The following is a 12,959-nucleotide window of genomic DNA, read 5'->3' as shown; positions in this document are numbered from 1 at the left end:
TCACAACTGCTGCACCCAGTAAACTAAAATACATATCACCATGTTACTCCCAATTACATGCTGAAAGATTCCCTTTAATGAGAAACCAGTCTTAAGAAAAACAGCTAAAAAACAGCGAAGGGAACACATTCTTATATATTGTTTCAACATAAAAAATTAAATCATTATAAACAAAGGCACTAAACAGATCATGAATTCACTTACCGAGTGAGTCTATGAAATCTTTGTTATTCTGATAAAACTTGACATATGAAGAAAGTTTAGCACTCACGAATATTGTCAGGAGCTAAAACCAAACAGAATGTTGGTCTTAGTCATTTTAGGAAGTGTTAAAGATGTCTATCATACGTAGCTTCCACACTCTAAAGGTACTGTCACACTAGACGATATCGCTAGCAATCCGTGACGTTGCAGCGTCCTCGCTAGTGATATCGTCCAGTGTGACAGGCAGCAGCGATCAGGCCCCTGCTGTGATGTCGTTGGTCGGGGAAGAAAGTCCAGAACTTTATTTTGTCGCTGGACTCCCCGCAGACATCGCTGAATCGGTGTGTGTGACACCGATTCAGCGATGTCTTCTCTGGTAACCAGGGTAAACATCGGGTAACTAAGCGCAGGGCCGCGCTTAGTAACCCGATGTTTACCCTGGTTCCCATCGTTAAAGTAAAAAAAAACAAACGCTACATACTTACCTACCACTGTCTGTCCCCGGCGCTGTGCTTCTCTGCTCTGGCTGTGAGCACAGCGGCCGGAAAGCAGAGCGGTGACGTCACCGCTCTGCTTTCCGGCTGCCCGGCGCTCACAGCCAGAGCAGAGAAGCACAGTGCCGGGGACAGACAGCGGTAGGTAAGTATGTAGCATTTGTTTTTTTTACTTTAACGATGGTAACCAGGGTAAACATCGGGTTACTAAGTGCGGCCCTGCGCTTAGTTACCCGATGTTTACCCTGGTTACCGGGGACCTCGGGATCGTTGGTCGCTGGAGAGCTGTCTGTGTGACAGCTCTCCAGCGACCAAACAGCGACGCTGCAGCGATCCGGATCGTTGTCGGTATCGCTGCAGCGTCGCTTAGTGTGACGGTACCTTAAACTTGTGCCCGCACTTTTCAGATAAGGATTATGCTAGGTTTCTATTACAGAAATAGCTTAACCTTTAAAGTAGACAAGTACATGTAAAATAAGGATTATACAAGATCAACAATCACTCAATCAAAAAGGCTGTCCGAACTTTATGAGTAAGTTATCAATATCAGTTCAGTGTGGATCCGATACCCAGCACTCGAGCTGGGTGAACCCAAACATGGACTTCACCGAGAAGACTGCATTACTGTTCGGGTGCCGGCATCTCGACCATTGGGTGTTTCTCACGCCGTCATCTGCATGACAGCGCAAGAAACACCGATGGCTATGATTCCGCTGTAAGATTAATACCACTGGTCAAAGGGATGCGGTTCCCACTGTCAGATGACCACGTAAGCCTGCAGCGGTGCCTGGAGTTAAACGCTTACCTTCGGGTCACTGGCATTGGCTGATGGGACTGACTTCCATCAGCCTACGCCTGCAGCTGCCAGTAACAGCGAGGGCAGGCAGCGGCTGTATTCATCAGCGGAGTATTTATCAGTCGCCGCATGGACTCTAAATAATTAAAGAAACAGGATGGGTTCCCCTGTATTTTTGATAACCAGTCAGGCAAAACTGACAGCTGCAGGCTGCAACTCTCAGGTGACAGATTTAGCAAGGCTGGTTATCTAAAGGTGTTTTTATTTTTTACATTTATTAGCAGCAGGCGTAGGCTGATGGGAGTAGTAGTTCCATCAGCCAATGCCAGTGACCGGAAGTAAACTTTTTACGTCCAATAACAGCTGTGGGCTCACGCCGTCATTTGACAGATGGGGAACCGCAGCTCTCTGACTAGCGGTAACGATTTGACTGCTGATCAGCGGCAGTGTTTGCCGCACTGTCATGCACATGATAGTGTGGCAAACACTGGATATTCGGGCCCCCCATTCAAGTGAATGGGGTCTGGGTTCTGTTCTGGTACCCGAACCAAACTTTTTTTTTTTATTATTCTGTTCCGCCGAACATCCAGAAGTTCACTTATCACTACCCAGGAACCCTTAGCATGACCTGAAAATCTGATCAGAAGTGATGTTGCTGCCCCACTAATCTGATATTGACTATCGGAGTCCTAGAGAATCCATTTAACACATGGAACAATGTATTTCTCCAGTATTCATATTAGGAGTAGAAGAAACTACATACATCATGAATGAGCTCGCCTTCCAAAAATTTCACTGGTTTCAAAGCTAGAAGGTGGTCAAGCAAGAATGTCTTGGGATCCTTCAATGCTCTCACGATGCATCTAAAATCAAATAAAAATAAAGACTGTGTAAGAGAAGCAAATTATAGACAGAAAATACCCAAAAGTGACACCATTCTAATAATTGCACCCCTCAAACTGCTTAAAACCACATTTAAGATGCCATGTCGCTTTTGCAGAGCGCCTGATGTGCCTAAACAGTGGAAACCCCTCACAAGTGACCCCATTTTGAAAACCTACATCCCTTAAGGAACTTATCTAGAGGGGTGGTGTACATCTTGAATCCACATGTGCTTCGCGGAATTTTAAAACATTGGACTGAAAATCAAAAATTAATTCCCCTCAAATTTTTAATTTTCACAAAGGTAACAGGAGAAAATGGACTACAATCTGTTGTGAAATTTCTCCTGGGTACAAGGATATCCAATATGTGCTCAGAAACTCTTGTTTGGGCACATCGCAAAGGGAAGGAGCACCATTTGATTTTTATAGTACAAAATTCTAAGGAATAGTTAGTGAACGCCATGTCTCATTTGGAGAGCTGCCAAGGTTCCAGAACAGCAGAAACTCCCACAAGTGAACCCATTTTGGAAACTAAACCACTTAAAGAATTCCTCTAAGGGTTTAGTCAACATTTTAAATCCACAGGTATTTCACAGAATTATGCAAAATTGGGCTGTGAAAATGAAGAGTTACATTTTTACCACTAAAATGTTGTTTTAGCCCCAAGTTTTTAATTTTCAAAAGGGCTATTAGGAGAAAAATGGACTACAAAAGGTTATGCAAAGTCTCCCGAGTATAGCATTGCCCCACATGTTATCAAAAACTACTTTTCAGGCACAGTGCAAATCCCAGAATAGAAAGAGCTCCAAATCAAAGAAGATTTGTGGGTGCCAAGTCACATTGGCAAAGCCTCAGATGTCAGGACCCCAATAAGTGACCCAATTTTATAAACTATTCCTTTTAATGAAATCCAGGGGTGCAGCGACCATACTGACGTATTCACAAAATTTTGTACCATTAAGGCTGCTTTCACACATCAGGTTTTTGTAATCAGGCTCAATCCGGCGAATTTTGAAAAAAAGAATCCGGCAAAAATTGCCGCCGGATCCGTTTTTTTCTCATAGACTTGTACTAGCGACGGATTGCCTCACGTTTAATCAGCTTTTCGCGGGGTCCGTCGCTGTCCGTTTTTTCACTGGACACAAAAAACGGACATAGTAATGTTTGCTATAATGGAACCCGGCGACGGATTCCGTTTTTTTTTAAACTAAGCATGCATTTTCCATTCTGGGGTGTCTCTCTCCTATTCGGCTCCGGACCGGATAAGCTAGTCGGATCCGGCGGAAAAAAAACGTATCCGTCGCATCAGTTTTTCACAATTTGCGATGGATCCTTTTGTCTCAAAATTTGCCGGACGGCAAAAAAATTATGTGTGAAAGCAGCCTAAGTGGTGAAGAAAAAAGTAAAAAAAAAAAAAAAGTTTAACCACTGTAAAGTTGTTTTAGCCTCAGAGTTTACATTTTTGCACAAGGAGAAATAGGTAAAAATGACAATTTGCTATACAATTTGCTGAAAGTGGCAATACCCCATATATAGCTGTACAGTACTATTTGGCCACACGGGGAGACTCGGGAGGGAATGAGCGCTATTTGACTCTTGGAGAACAAATTTTCATAGAATAGTTTGTGGACTCCATATACAGAGCCCCTACCTGCCAAAAGAGCAGAATCTCCCTTAATTAACTCCAATTTGGAAATGACTCCCCTCTAGGAATTCATCTACAAGTGTAGTAATGACTTTGAATCCATAGCTGTTTTCCAGAAACAAGCAGCAGTGGCTGCTGACAAGTGAAAATGCAAATATTCCATTGTACTTTGTGCCCCGCTCGTGCTTCTGAAGACATGGACCCCATAAATTACCGTAAGAGTGTTTTCCTCACTACAGTAATGCCAAACATGTGGACTGCTAACGATTTTAGGAATACTGGGGCACGGGACAGGTATTTTAATTTGAGAGCGCCGATTTCTTTTGGTGGGAGCCACGTCACTTTTCCAGACCCTTTATACTACCAGTAATGCGGACACCCAATATATTTCTGATAACAGATGAGGAACCCAAGAAAGAACTTGCTTTTCTGTGGGTTGAGTAGAAGCTTTTATTGGTGGCATTTTGGGGTACAGAACATTTTGGATCAGTTCACATTTATTTGGCATTCTATGCTGAGCACTTACATCGGTGTTTCCATCCAAGCCTACAAAATATGGGATTCGGATGAAACCTCTGAGGTAGACGGCACGTTTATGCACGCCTAAAAAGAAAGACACCACCGGATCATAGATCAGATGGCGTCCACAGTGCCTCCACATGCCTCATTATAGGGAATCTTCCGCCTGGGGTTCCGTCTGAATCACCCATGGCAGAGATTTACACGGAAACCCCGGTGTAAGCGCAGGATAAATGTGCACCCAGCCTTACTGCGATCTTTGAACAAATCAACAGCAGGTGAAGAATTGGTTTTATTTTTTACACCGTTCCTCCTGCGGTATAAGGATTAGGTGACTTTAGTCTTTGGGTCGGTACGATTACAGCGATACCAGATTTATATAGCTGTTTTATGTCTGACAGCTGTCACACACTAAAGACACTTTTTGTTGCAAAAACTAGTTTTTTTGCCACTTTTTTGCTTTTATGGTGGTCACTAGTGTGACAGTTTTATAGATCAAGTTGTTCTGGATGTGACAATACCAAATAAGTGTACCTTTTTGTTTTTAGATAAATATGTTTAGCTATTGGTGTAATATTTTTTAGTTTTTTTATTAAATATGTTCAATCGTAACCTTTTTTTTTTTTTGTTAAACTTAGTCCCTCTATGGGACTTTAACTTTTATTGTTCTGATCACTGGTCTCATGAATTGCAATGCACCAGCACTGCAGTGCACAAGACCTGTTACAATACACCAGTAGATCGCTTGTTAGTCCCCGTCTATGGAGGAGTCTAACAGGCCACCGCACTTGGCACACCAGGAGGTCATTGTTTGACCTCCAGATGCCAAGACAACCATAGGCTCTCCGTGATTTTGACATGGTGTCACTGATGGGGGCGAGAAAGGGAGCCGACTCCCTCTCACAACCTTCCAAATATTGTGATCAATACCGATTGTGGTCTCTGGAGGGTTAATCAGCCAGGGGCTGTGTGTTTCACCATCCCTGGCTGTTACTGCAGGAGCTTAGCTATTAGCTGAGCTCCTGCTGTGATCAGGCAGGAAATGGGTCCCCGCACCTTTTCCCATGCAGCTCAGCTGTCAGTGACCGCTAATCGGCAGTGAGACCGATAGCATTTCATGAGCTAAACACAGTGCTATGTCCGTGATTACTCGTAAAGGGGCTGAAGAACTCATCGGAAACAGATAGTACAGCATCAGGGAGCCGTTAATGAAAACATTAACTATATTCAAACTACAATAAAATCCACATGGAGCAGTGGGTCCGGTGGTCGAGCTGACAAGTTTCAGACTGTACAAGTCCTTACTCATGGCGTACATAATTTTAATATGGTTAAAAGGGATTCTGTCACCAGATTTTTGCCACCTAATCTGAGATTAGTATAATATTTGAGGATGAGACTCCGATTCCTGCAACATGTCAATAACTGAGCTGCTTGCTCTAGCTTTGATAAAATTAGTGTTTTATCAGGGTGAGATTATCACTAGGAAACTAGTATACCTGCTGCCATGTAGTCTTTCATATGAATACTCCCATCAGCCACCACCTGCTTTGGCTGTTATTAGCAGCAACAGGCGAAGGCCGATGGGAGTAGTCCCATCAGCCGACGCCAGTGACTGGAGGTAAACTTTCACAGCTGCGGGCTCTGGGAACCGCAGGTGTCTAACCGCTGGTAGTGATTTTACTGCTGAATAGAAGCAGTGCTTGCCACAGTGTCATGCACATGACAGCGCGACAAACACCGATGTCCAGGGGGCCGAACGAGAACAGCAGTTGTTCAGTATGGACGCCGGACGTTACTATTCAGGATTGGCCATCACTAGCAATCCCACAGAACAGCTAGAAGAACATGCAGTTACATTGTACCTCTGTACTCCTCCAATTTTAAAAGAAGTAATTCAAAGGTTTTCTCATAGGGGTTGTCCATTTTAATCTTTTTTAGCCCATAGGTATGCACAGGTGTAAAATAAATGGTTAAGTAATCACCCTCCATGGGTCCAGCACCGCTTCTCTGCTAATAATTCAGTCTTTGTTGACTGCCTATAGTGGTGACTCCATGTCTACAGTGCATGTCACTGTTGCAGCCAATAATCGAGCTAACAATGGCATAGTACTGCGGCATTAGGCTGCTTTCACACATCAGGTTTTTTGTTTCAGGCACAATCCGGCAATTTAAAAAAAAAAACAGATCCGTTTTTTTTCCCCATATAGTTGTATTAGCGCCGGATGGTGCCTGATGGCCACACGTTTCATCCGTTTTTAGCCGGATCCGTCCAAATAGTCTTTTCCGGCGGACAGACAAAACGTCCACTGCAACGCTTTTTTGTCTGGCGGAAAAAAACGCACAGTGATGGAATTGGCCAAAAACAGATGAAACGGAGGTGTGAAAGAAGAATCCGGCGTCCTGATCAGGTTTTTCACAGTATCTCTCTCTCCGCATTAACCCCTCTGTGACCTTAGACGTACTATCCCGTCGAGGTGCCCTGGGCTTATCTGACCCTGGACGGGATAGTACGTCATAGCGATCGGCAGCGCTCACGGGGGGAGCGCCGCCAATCGCGGCCGGGTGTCAGCTGCTTATCGCAGCTGACATCCGGCACTATGTGCCAGGAGCGGTCACGGACCGCCCCCGGCACATTAACCCCTGGCACACCGCGATCAAAGATGATCGCGATGTGCCGGCGGTGCAGGGAAGCACCGCGCAGGGAGGGGGCTCCCTGCGGGCTTCCCTGAGCCCCCCGCAGCAACGCGATGTGATCGCGTTGCTGCGAGGGTCTCCTCACCTCCCTCCCTGCTCGAGCCCCGGATCCAAGATGGCCGCGGATCCGGGTCCTGCAGGGAGGGAGGTGGCTTCACAGAGCCTGCTTAGAGCAGGCACTGTGAAGGCTGCAGCGCTGCATGTCAGATCAGTGATCTGACAGAGTGCTGTGCAAACTGTCAGATCACTGATCTGTGATGTCCCCCCCTGGGACAAAGTAAAAAAGTAAAAAAAAAATTTTCCAAATGTGTAAAAAAAATTAAAAAAAATATTCCAAAATAATGAAAAAAAAAAAAAAATATTATTCCCATAAATACATTTCTTCATCTAAATAAAAAAAACAAAACAATAAAAGTACACATATTTAGTATCGCCGCGTCCGTAACGACCCGACCTATAAAACTGTCCCACTAGTTAACCCCTTCAGTAAACACCGTAAGAAAAAAAAAAAAAAAACGAGGCAAAAAACAACGCTTTATTATCATACCGCCGAACAAAAAGTGGAATAACACGCGATCAAAAGGACAGATATAAATAACCATGGTACCGCTGAAAGCGTCATATTGTCCCGCAAAAAAAGAGCCGCCATACAGCATCATCAGCAAAAAAATAAAAAAGTTATAGTCCTGAGAATAAAGCGATGCAAAAATAATTATTTTTTCTGTAAAATAGTTTTTATCGTATAAAAGCGCCAAACCATAAAAAAATGATATAAATGAGGTATCGCTGTAATCGTACTGACCCGAAGAATAAAACTGATTTATCAATTTTACCAAACGCGGAACGGTATAAACGCCTCCCCCAATAGAAATTCATGAATAGCTGGCTTTTGGTCATTCTTCCTCACAAAAATCGGAATAAAAAGCGATAAAAAAATGTCACGTGCCCGAAAATGTTTTCAATAAAAACGTCAACTCGTCCCGCAAAAAACAAGACCTCACATGACTCTGTGGACCAAAATATGGAAAAATTATAGCTCTCAAAATGTGGTATTGCAAAAAATATTTTTTGCAATAAAAAGGGTCTTTCAGTGTGTGACGGCTGCCAATCATAAAAATCCGCTAAAAAACCCGCTATAAAAGTAAATCAAACCCCCCTTCATCACCCCCTTAGTTAGGGAAAAATAAAAAAAAATGTATTTATTTCCATTTTCCCATTAGGGCTAGGGTTAGGGCTAGGATTAGGTTTAGGGCTAGGGTTAGGGCTAGGGTTAGGGCTAGGGTTAGGGCTAGGGTTAGGGCTAGGGTTAGGGCTAGGGCTAGGGCTAGGGCTAGGGTTAGGGTTAGGGCTAGGGTTAGGGCTAGGGTTAGGGCTAGGGTTAGGGCTAGGGCTAGGGTTAGGGCTAGGGTTAGGGCTAGGGTTAGGGCTAGGGTTAGGGCTAGGGTTAGGGCTAGGGTTAGGGTTGGGGCTACAGTTAGGGTTGGGGCTAAAGTTAGGGTTAGGGTTTAGATTACATTTACAGTTGGGAATAGGGTTGGGATTAGGGTTAGTGGTGTGTCAGGGTTAGAGGTGTGGTTAGGGTTACCGTTGGAATTAGGGTTAGGGGTGTGTTTAGATTAGGGTTTCAGTTATAATTGGGGGGTTTCCACTGTTTCGGCACATCAGGGGCTCTCCAAACACGACATGGCGTCCGATCTCAATTCCAGCCAATTCTGCGTTGAAAAAGTAAAACAGTGCTCCTTCCCTTCCGAGCTCTCCTGTGTGCCCAAACAGGGGTTTACCCCAACATATGGGGTATCAGCGTACTCAGGACAAATTGGACAACAACTTTTGTGGACCAATTTCTCCTGTTACCCTTGGGAAAATACAAAACTGGGGGCTAAAAAATAATTTTTGTGGGAAAACAAAAAGATTTTTTATTTTCACGGCTCTGCGTTATAAACTGTAGTGAAATACTTGGGGGTTCAAAGCTCTCACAACACATCAAGATGAGTTCCTTAGGGGGTCTACTTTCCAAAATGGTGTCACTTGTGGGGGGTTTCTACTGTTTAGGTACATTAGGGGCTCTGCAAACGCAATGTGACGCCTGCAGACCATTCCATCTAAGTCTGCATTCCAAATGGCGCTCCTTCCCTTCCGAACCCTCCCATGCGCCCAAACGGTGGTTCCCCCCCACATATGGGGTATCAGCGTACTCAGGACAAATTGGACAACAACTTTTGGGGTCCAATTTCTCCTGTTACCCTAGGGAAAATACAAAACTGGGGGCTAAAAAATAATTTTTGTGGGAAAAAAATTTTGTTTTATTTTTATGGCTCTGCATTATAAACTTCTGTGAAGCCCTTGGTGGGTCAAAGTGCTCACCACACATCCAGATAAGTTCCTTAGGGGGTCTACTTTCCAAAATGGTGTCACTTGTGGGGGGTTTCAATGTTTAGGCACATCAGTGGCTCTCCAAACGCAACATGGCGTCCCATCTCAATTCCTGTCAATTTTGCATTGAAAAGTCAAACGGCGCTCCTTCCCTTCCGAGCTCTCCCATGCGCCCAAACAGTGGTTTACTGCCACATATGGGGTATCAGCGTACTCGGGACAAATTGGACAACAACTTTTGAGGTCCAATTTCTTCTCTTACCCTTGGAAAAATAAAAAATTGGGGGCAAAAATATAATTTGTGAAAAAATATGATTTTTTATTTTTACGGTTCTGCATTATAAACTTCTGTGAAGCACTTGGTGGGTCAAAGTGCTCACCACACCTCTAGATAAGTTCCTTAGGGGGTCTACTTTCCAAAATGGTGTCACTTGTGGGGGGTTTCAATGTTTAGGCACATCAGTGGCTCTCCAAACGCAACATGGCGTCCCATCTCAATTTCTGTCAATTTTGCATTGAAAAGTCAAATAGCGCTCCTTCCCTTCCGAGCTCTCCCATGCGCCCAAACAGTGGTTTACTGCCACATATGGGGTATCAGCGTACTCAGGACAAATTGGACAACAACTTTTTGGGTCCAATTTCTCCTGTTACCCTTGGTAAAATAAAACAAATTGGAGCTGAAGTAAATTTTTTGTGTAAAAAAGTTAAATGTTCATTTTTATTTAAACATTCCAAAAATTCCTATTAAACACCTGAAGGGTTAATAAACTTCTTGAATGTGGTTTTGAGCACCTTGAGGGGTGCAGTTTTTAGAATGGTGTCACACTTGGGCATTTTCTATCATATAGACCCCTCAAAATGACTTCAAATGAGACGTGGTCCCTAAAAAAAAATGGTGTTGTAAAAATGAGAAATTGCTGGTCAACTTTTAACCCTTATAACTCCCTAACAAAAAAAAAAATTGGTTCCAAAATTATGCTGATGTAAAGGAGACATGTGGGAAATGTTACTTATTAAGTATTTTGTGTGACATATCTCTGTGATTTAATTGCATAAAAATTCAAAGTTTGAAAATTGCGAAATTTTCAAAATTTTCGCCAAATTTCCGTTTTTTTCACAAATAAACGCAGGTACTATCAAAGAAATTTTACCACTATCATGAAGTACAATATGTCACGAGAAAACAATGTCAGAATCACCAGGATCCGTTGAAGCGTTTCGGAGTTATAACCTCATAAAGGGACAGTGGTCAGAATTGTAAAAATTGGCCTGGTCATTAACGTGCAAACCACCCTTGGGGGTAAAGGGGTTAAGGTACACCGGATTCGGATTTAAAAAAAAAAAAAAAACGGATCCGGCGCATCAGTTTAACCCCTTCATGACCAGGGGATTTTTCGTTTTTCCGTGTTCGTTTTTCGCTCCCCTCTTTCCCAGAGCCATAACTTTTTTATTTTTCCGTCAATTTGGCCATGTGAGGGCTTATTTTTTGCGGGACGAGTTGTACTTTTGAACGACATCATTGGTTTTAGCATGTCGTGTACTAGAAAACGGGAAAAAAATTCCAAGTGCGGTGAAATTGCAAAAAAAGTGCAATCCCACATTGGTTTTTTGTTTGGCTTTTTTGCTAGGTTCACTAAATGCTAAAACTGACCTGCCATTATGATTCTCCAGGTCATTACGAGTTCATAGACACCAAACATGACTAGGTTGTTTTTTATGTAAGTGGTGAAAAAAAATTCCAAACTTTGCTAAAAAAAAAAAAAAAAAAAGTTGCGCCATTTTCTGATACTCGTAGCGTCTCCATTTTTCATCATCTGGGGTCGGTTGAGGGCTTATTTTTTGCGTGCCGAGATGACGTTTTTAATGATAGCATTTCGGTGCAGATACGTTCTTTTGATCGCCCGTTATTGCATTTTAATGCAATGTCGCGGCGACCAAAAAAACGTAATTCTGGCGTTTCGAATTTTTTTCCCGCTACGCTGTTTAGCGATCACGTTAATACTTTTTTTTAATTGATAGCTCGGGCGATTCTGAGCGCGGCGATACCAAATATGCGTAGATTTGATATTTTTTTTATTGATTTATTTTGATTGGGGCGAAAGGGGGGTGATTTAAACTTTTATGTTTTTTTTATTTTTTTCACATTTTTTTAAACTTTTTTTTTAATTTTTGCCCTGCTTCAATAGCCTCCATGAGAGGCTAGAAGCAGGCATAGCACGATCGGCTCTGCTACATAGCAGCGATCTGCTGATCGCTGCTATGTAGCAGAATTGCACGTGTGCTGTGAGCGCCGACCACAGGGTGGCGCTCACAGCGACGGGCAATCAGTAACCATAGAGGTCTCAAGGACCTCTATGGTTACCATTCACAAGCATCGCCGACCCCCGATCATGTGACGGGGGTCGGCGATGACGTCATTTCCGGCCGCCCGGCCGGAAGCGGTAGTTAAATGCCGCTGTCTGCGTTTGACAGCGGCATTTAACTAGTTAATAGGTGCGGGCAGATCGCGATTCTGCCCGCGCCTATTACGGGCACATGTCAGCTGTTCAAAAAAGCTGACATGTCCCGGCTTTGGTGCGGGCTCACCGCGGAGCCCTGCATCAAAGCAGGGGAGCCGGCATTGGACGGTATAGTACGTCCGATGTCGGTAAGGGGTTAAAAAAAAAAAGACTGATCCATTTTACAACATTAGCCGGATTTAGTCTGACACAAAAAACCTGATGTGTGAAATACGTACGCTACTCACCTGGTAGCAGTGTTTTTTCAGGAGCCATGACAGCACAACGAGAGAGGGGATCCGCCCTTCAGGGACAGGAAACCTCAGACATAAAAAGGGCGGCATCTCACTCCCCCGCCAGTTGGTTTACAGAGTATGAAAGGACCTTCTAGGTTAGTAGCACATAAACAATATTAATATATGGTACAATTCACCCAGTGAATAAACTTAGGAATTTTCTAAAGGAAGTGTTGAACCCATAAACAAAGAGGGTAGGGAATATAAGGGTGCTGTCATGGCTCCTGAAAAAACACTGCTACCAGGTGAGTAGCGTACGTATTTATTCAGTCGCCATGACAGCACAACGAGAGACTTTCAGAGAAGTGAAAAGTGACTAGGGAGGGATAATAGCCTCCAGCACCCTTCTCCCAAACGTGAGGTCGGAGGAGCCACCTAGATCTAACCTATAGTGTCTAAGAAAGGTGGATGGAGAAGACCATGTGGCCGCCTTACAGATGTCTTCAATCGACACTTCTGCCCTCTCAGCCCAAGATGTGGCTACCGCACGAGTGGAGTGTGCCTTTATGCCTTCTGGAATTTCCACGCCACCTGCGGTATAAGCAAGAAATAT

At 43.7% G+C, this 12,959-nt stretch overlaps 1 protein-coding gene across 1 annotated transcript in view; it reads right to left on the bottom strand.

Annotated features, from left to right (window-relative positions):
* The window catches only part of EIF3M (eukaryotic translation initiation factor 3 subunit M), a 71,085-nt gene that overhangs the window by 18,898 nt on the left and 39,228 nt on the right, over window positions 1–12,959 (bottom strand). Inside the window, exons 7-8 of the mRNA XM_069740591.1 lie at window positions 2,258–2,357; window positions 205–286 (exon numbers count right to left, since the gene is read on the bottom strand). Of these exons, the coding sequence (XP_069596692.1) occupies window positions 205–286; window positions 2,258–2,357 (182 nt within the window). The remainder of the gene's footprint in view (window positions 1–204; window positions 287–2,257; window positions 2,358–12,959) is intronic.

Source organism: Ranitomeya imitator, chromosome 9, assembly GCF_032444005.1.
Source record: "Ranitomeya imitator isolate aRanImi1 chromosome 9, aRanImi1.pri, whole genome shotgun sequence".
Taxonomy (NCBI): domain Eukaryota; kingdom Metazoa; phylum Chordata; class Amphibia; order Anura; family Dendrobatidae; genus Ranitomeya; species Ranitomeya imitator.
This window is presented reverse-complemented; position numbering and strand designations above follow the sequence as displayed.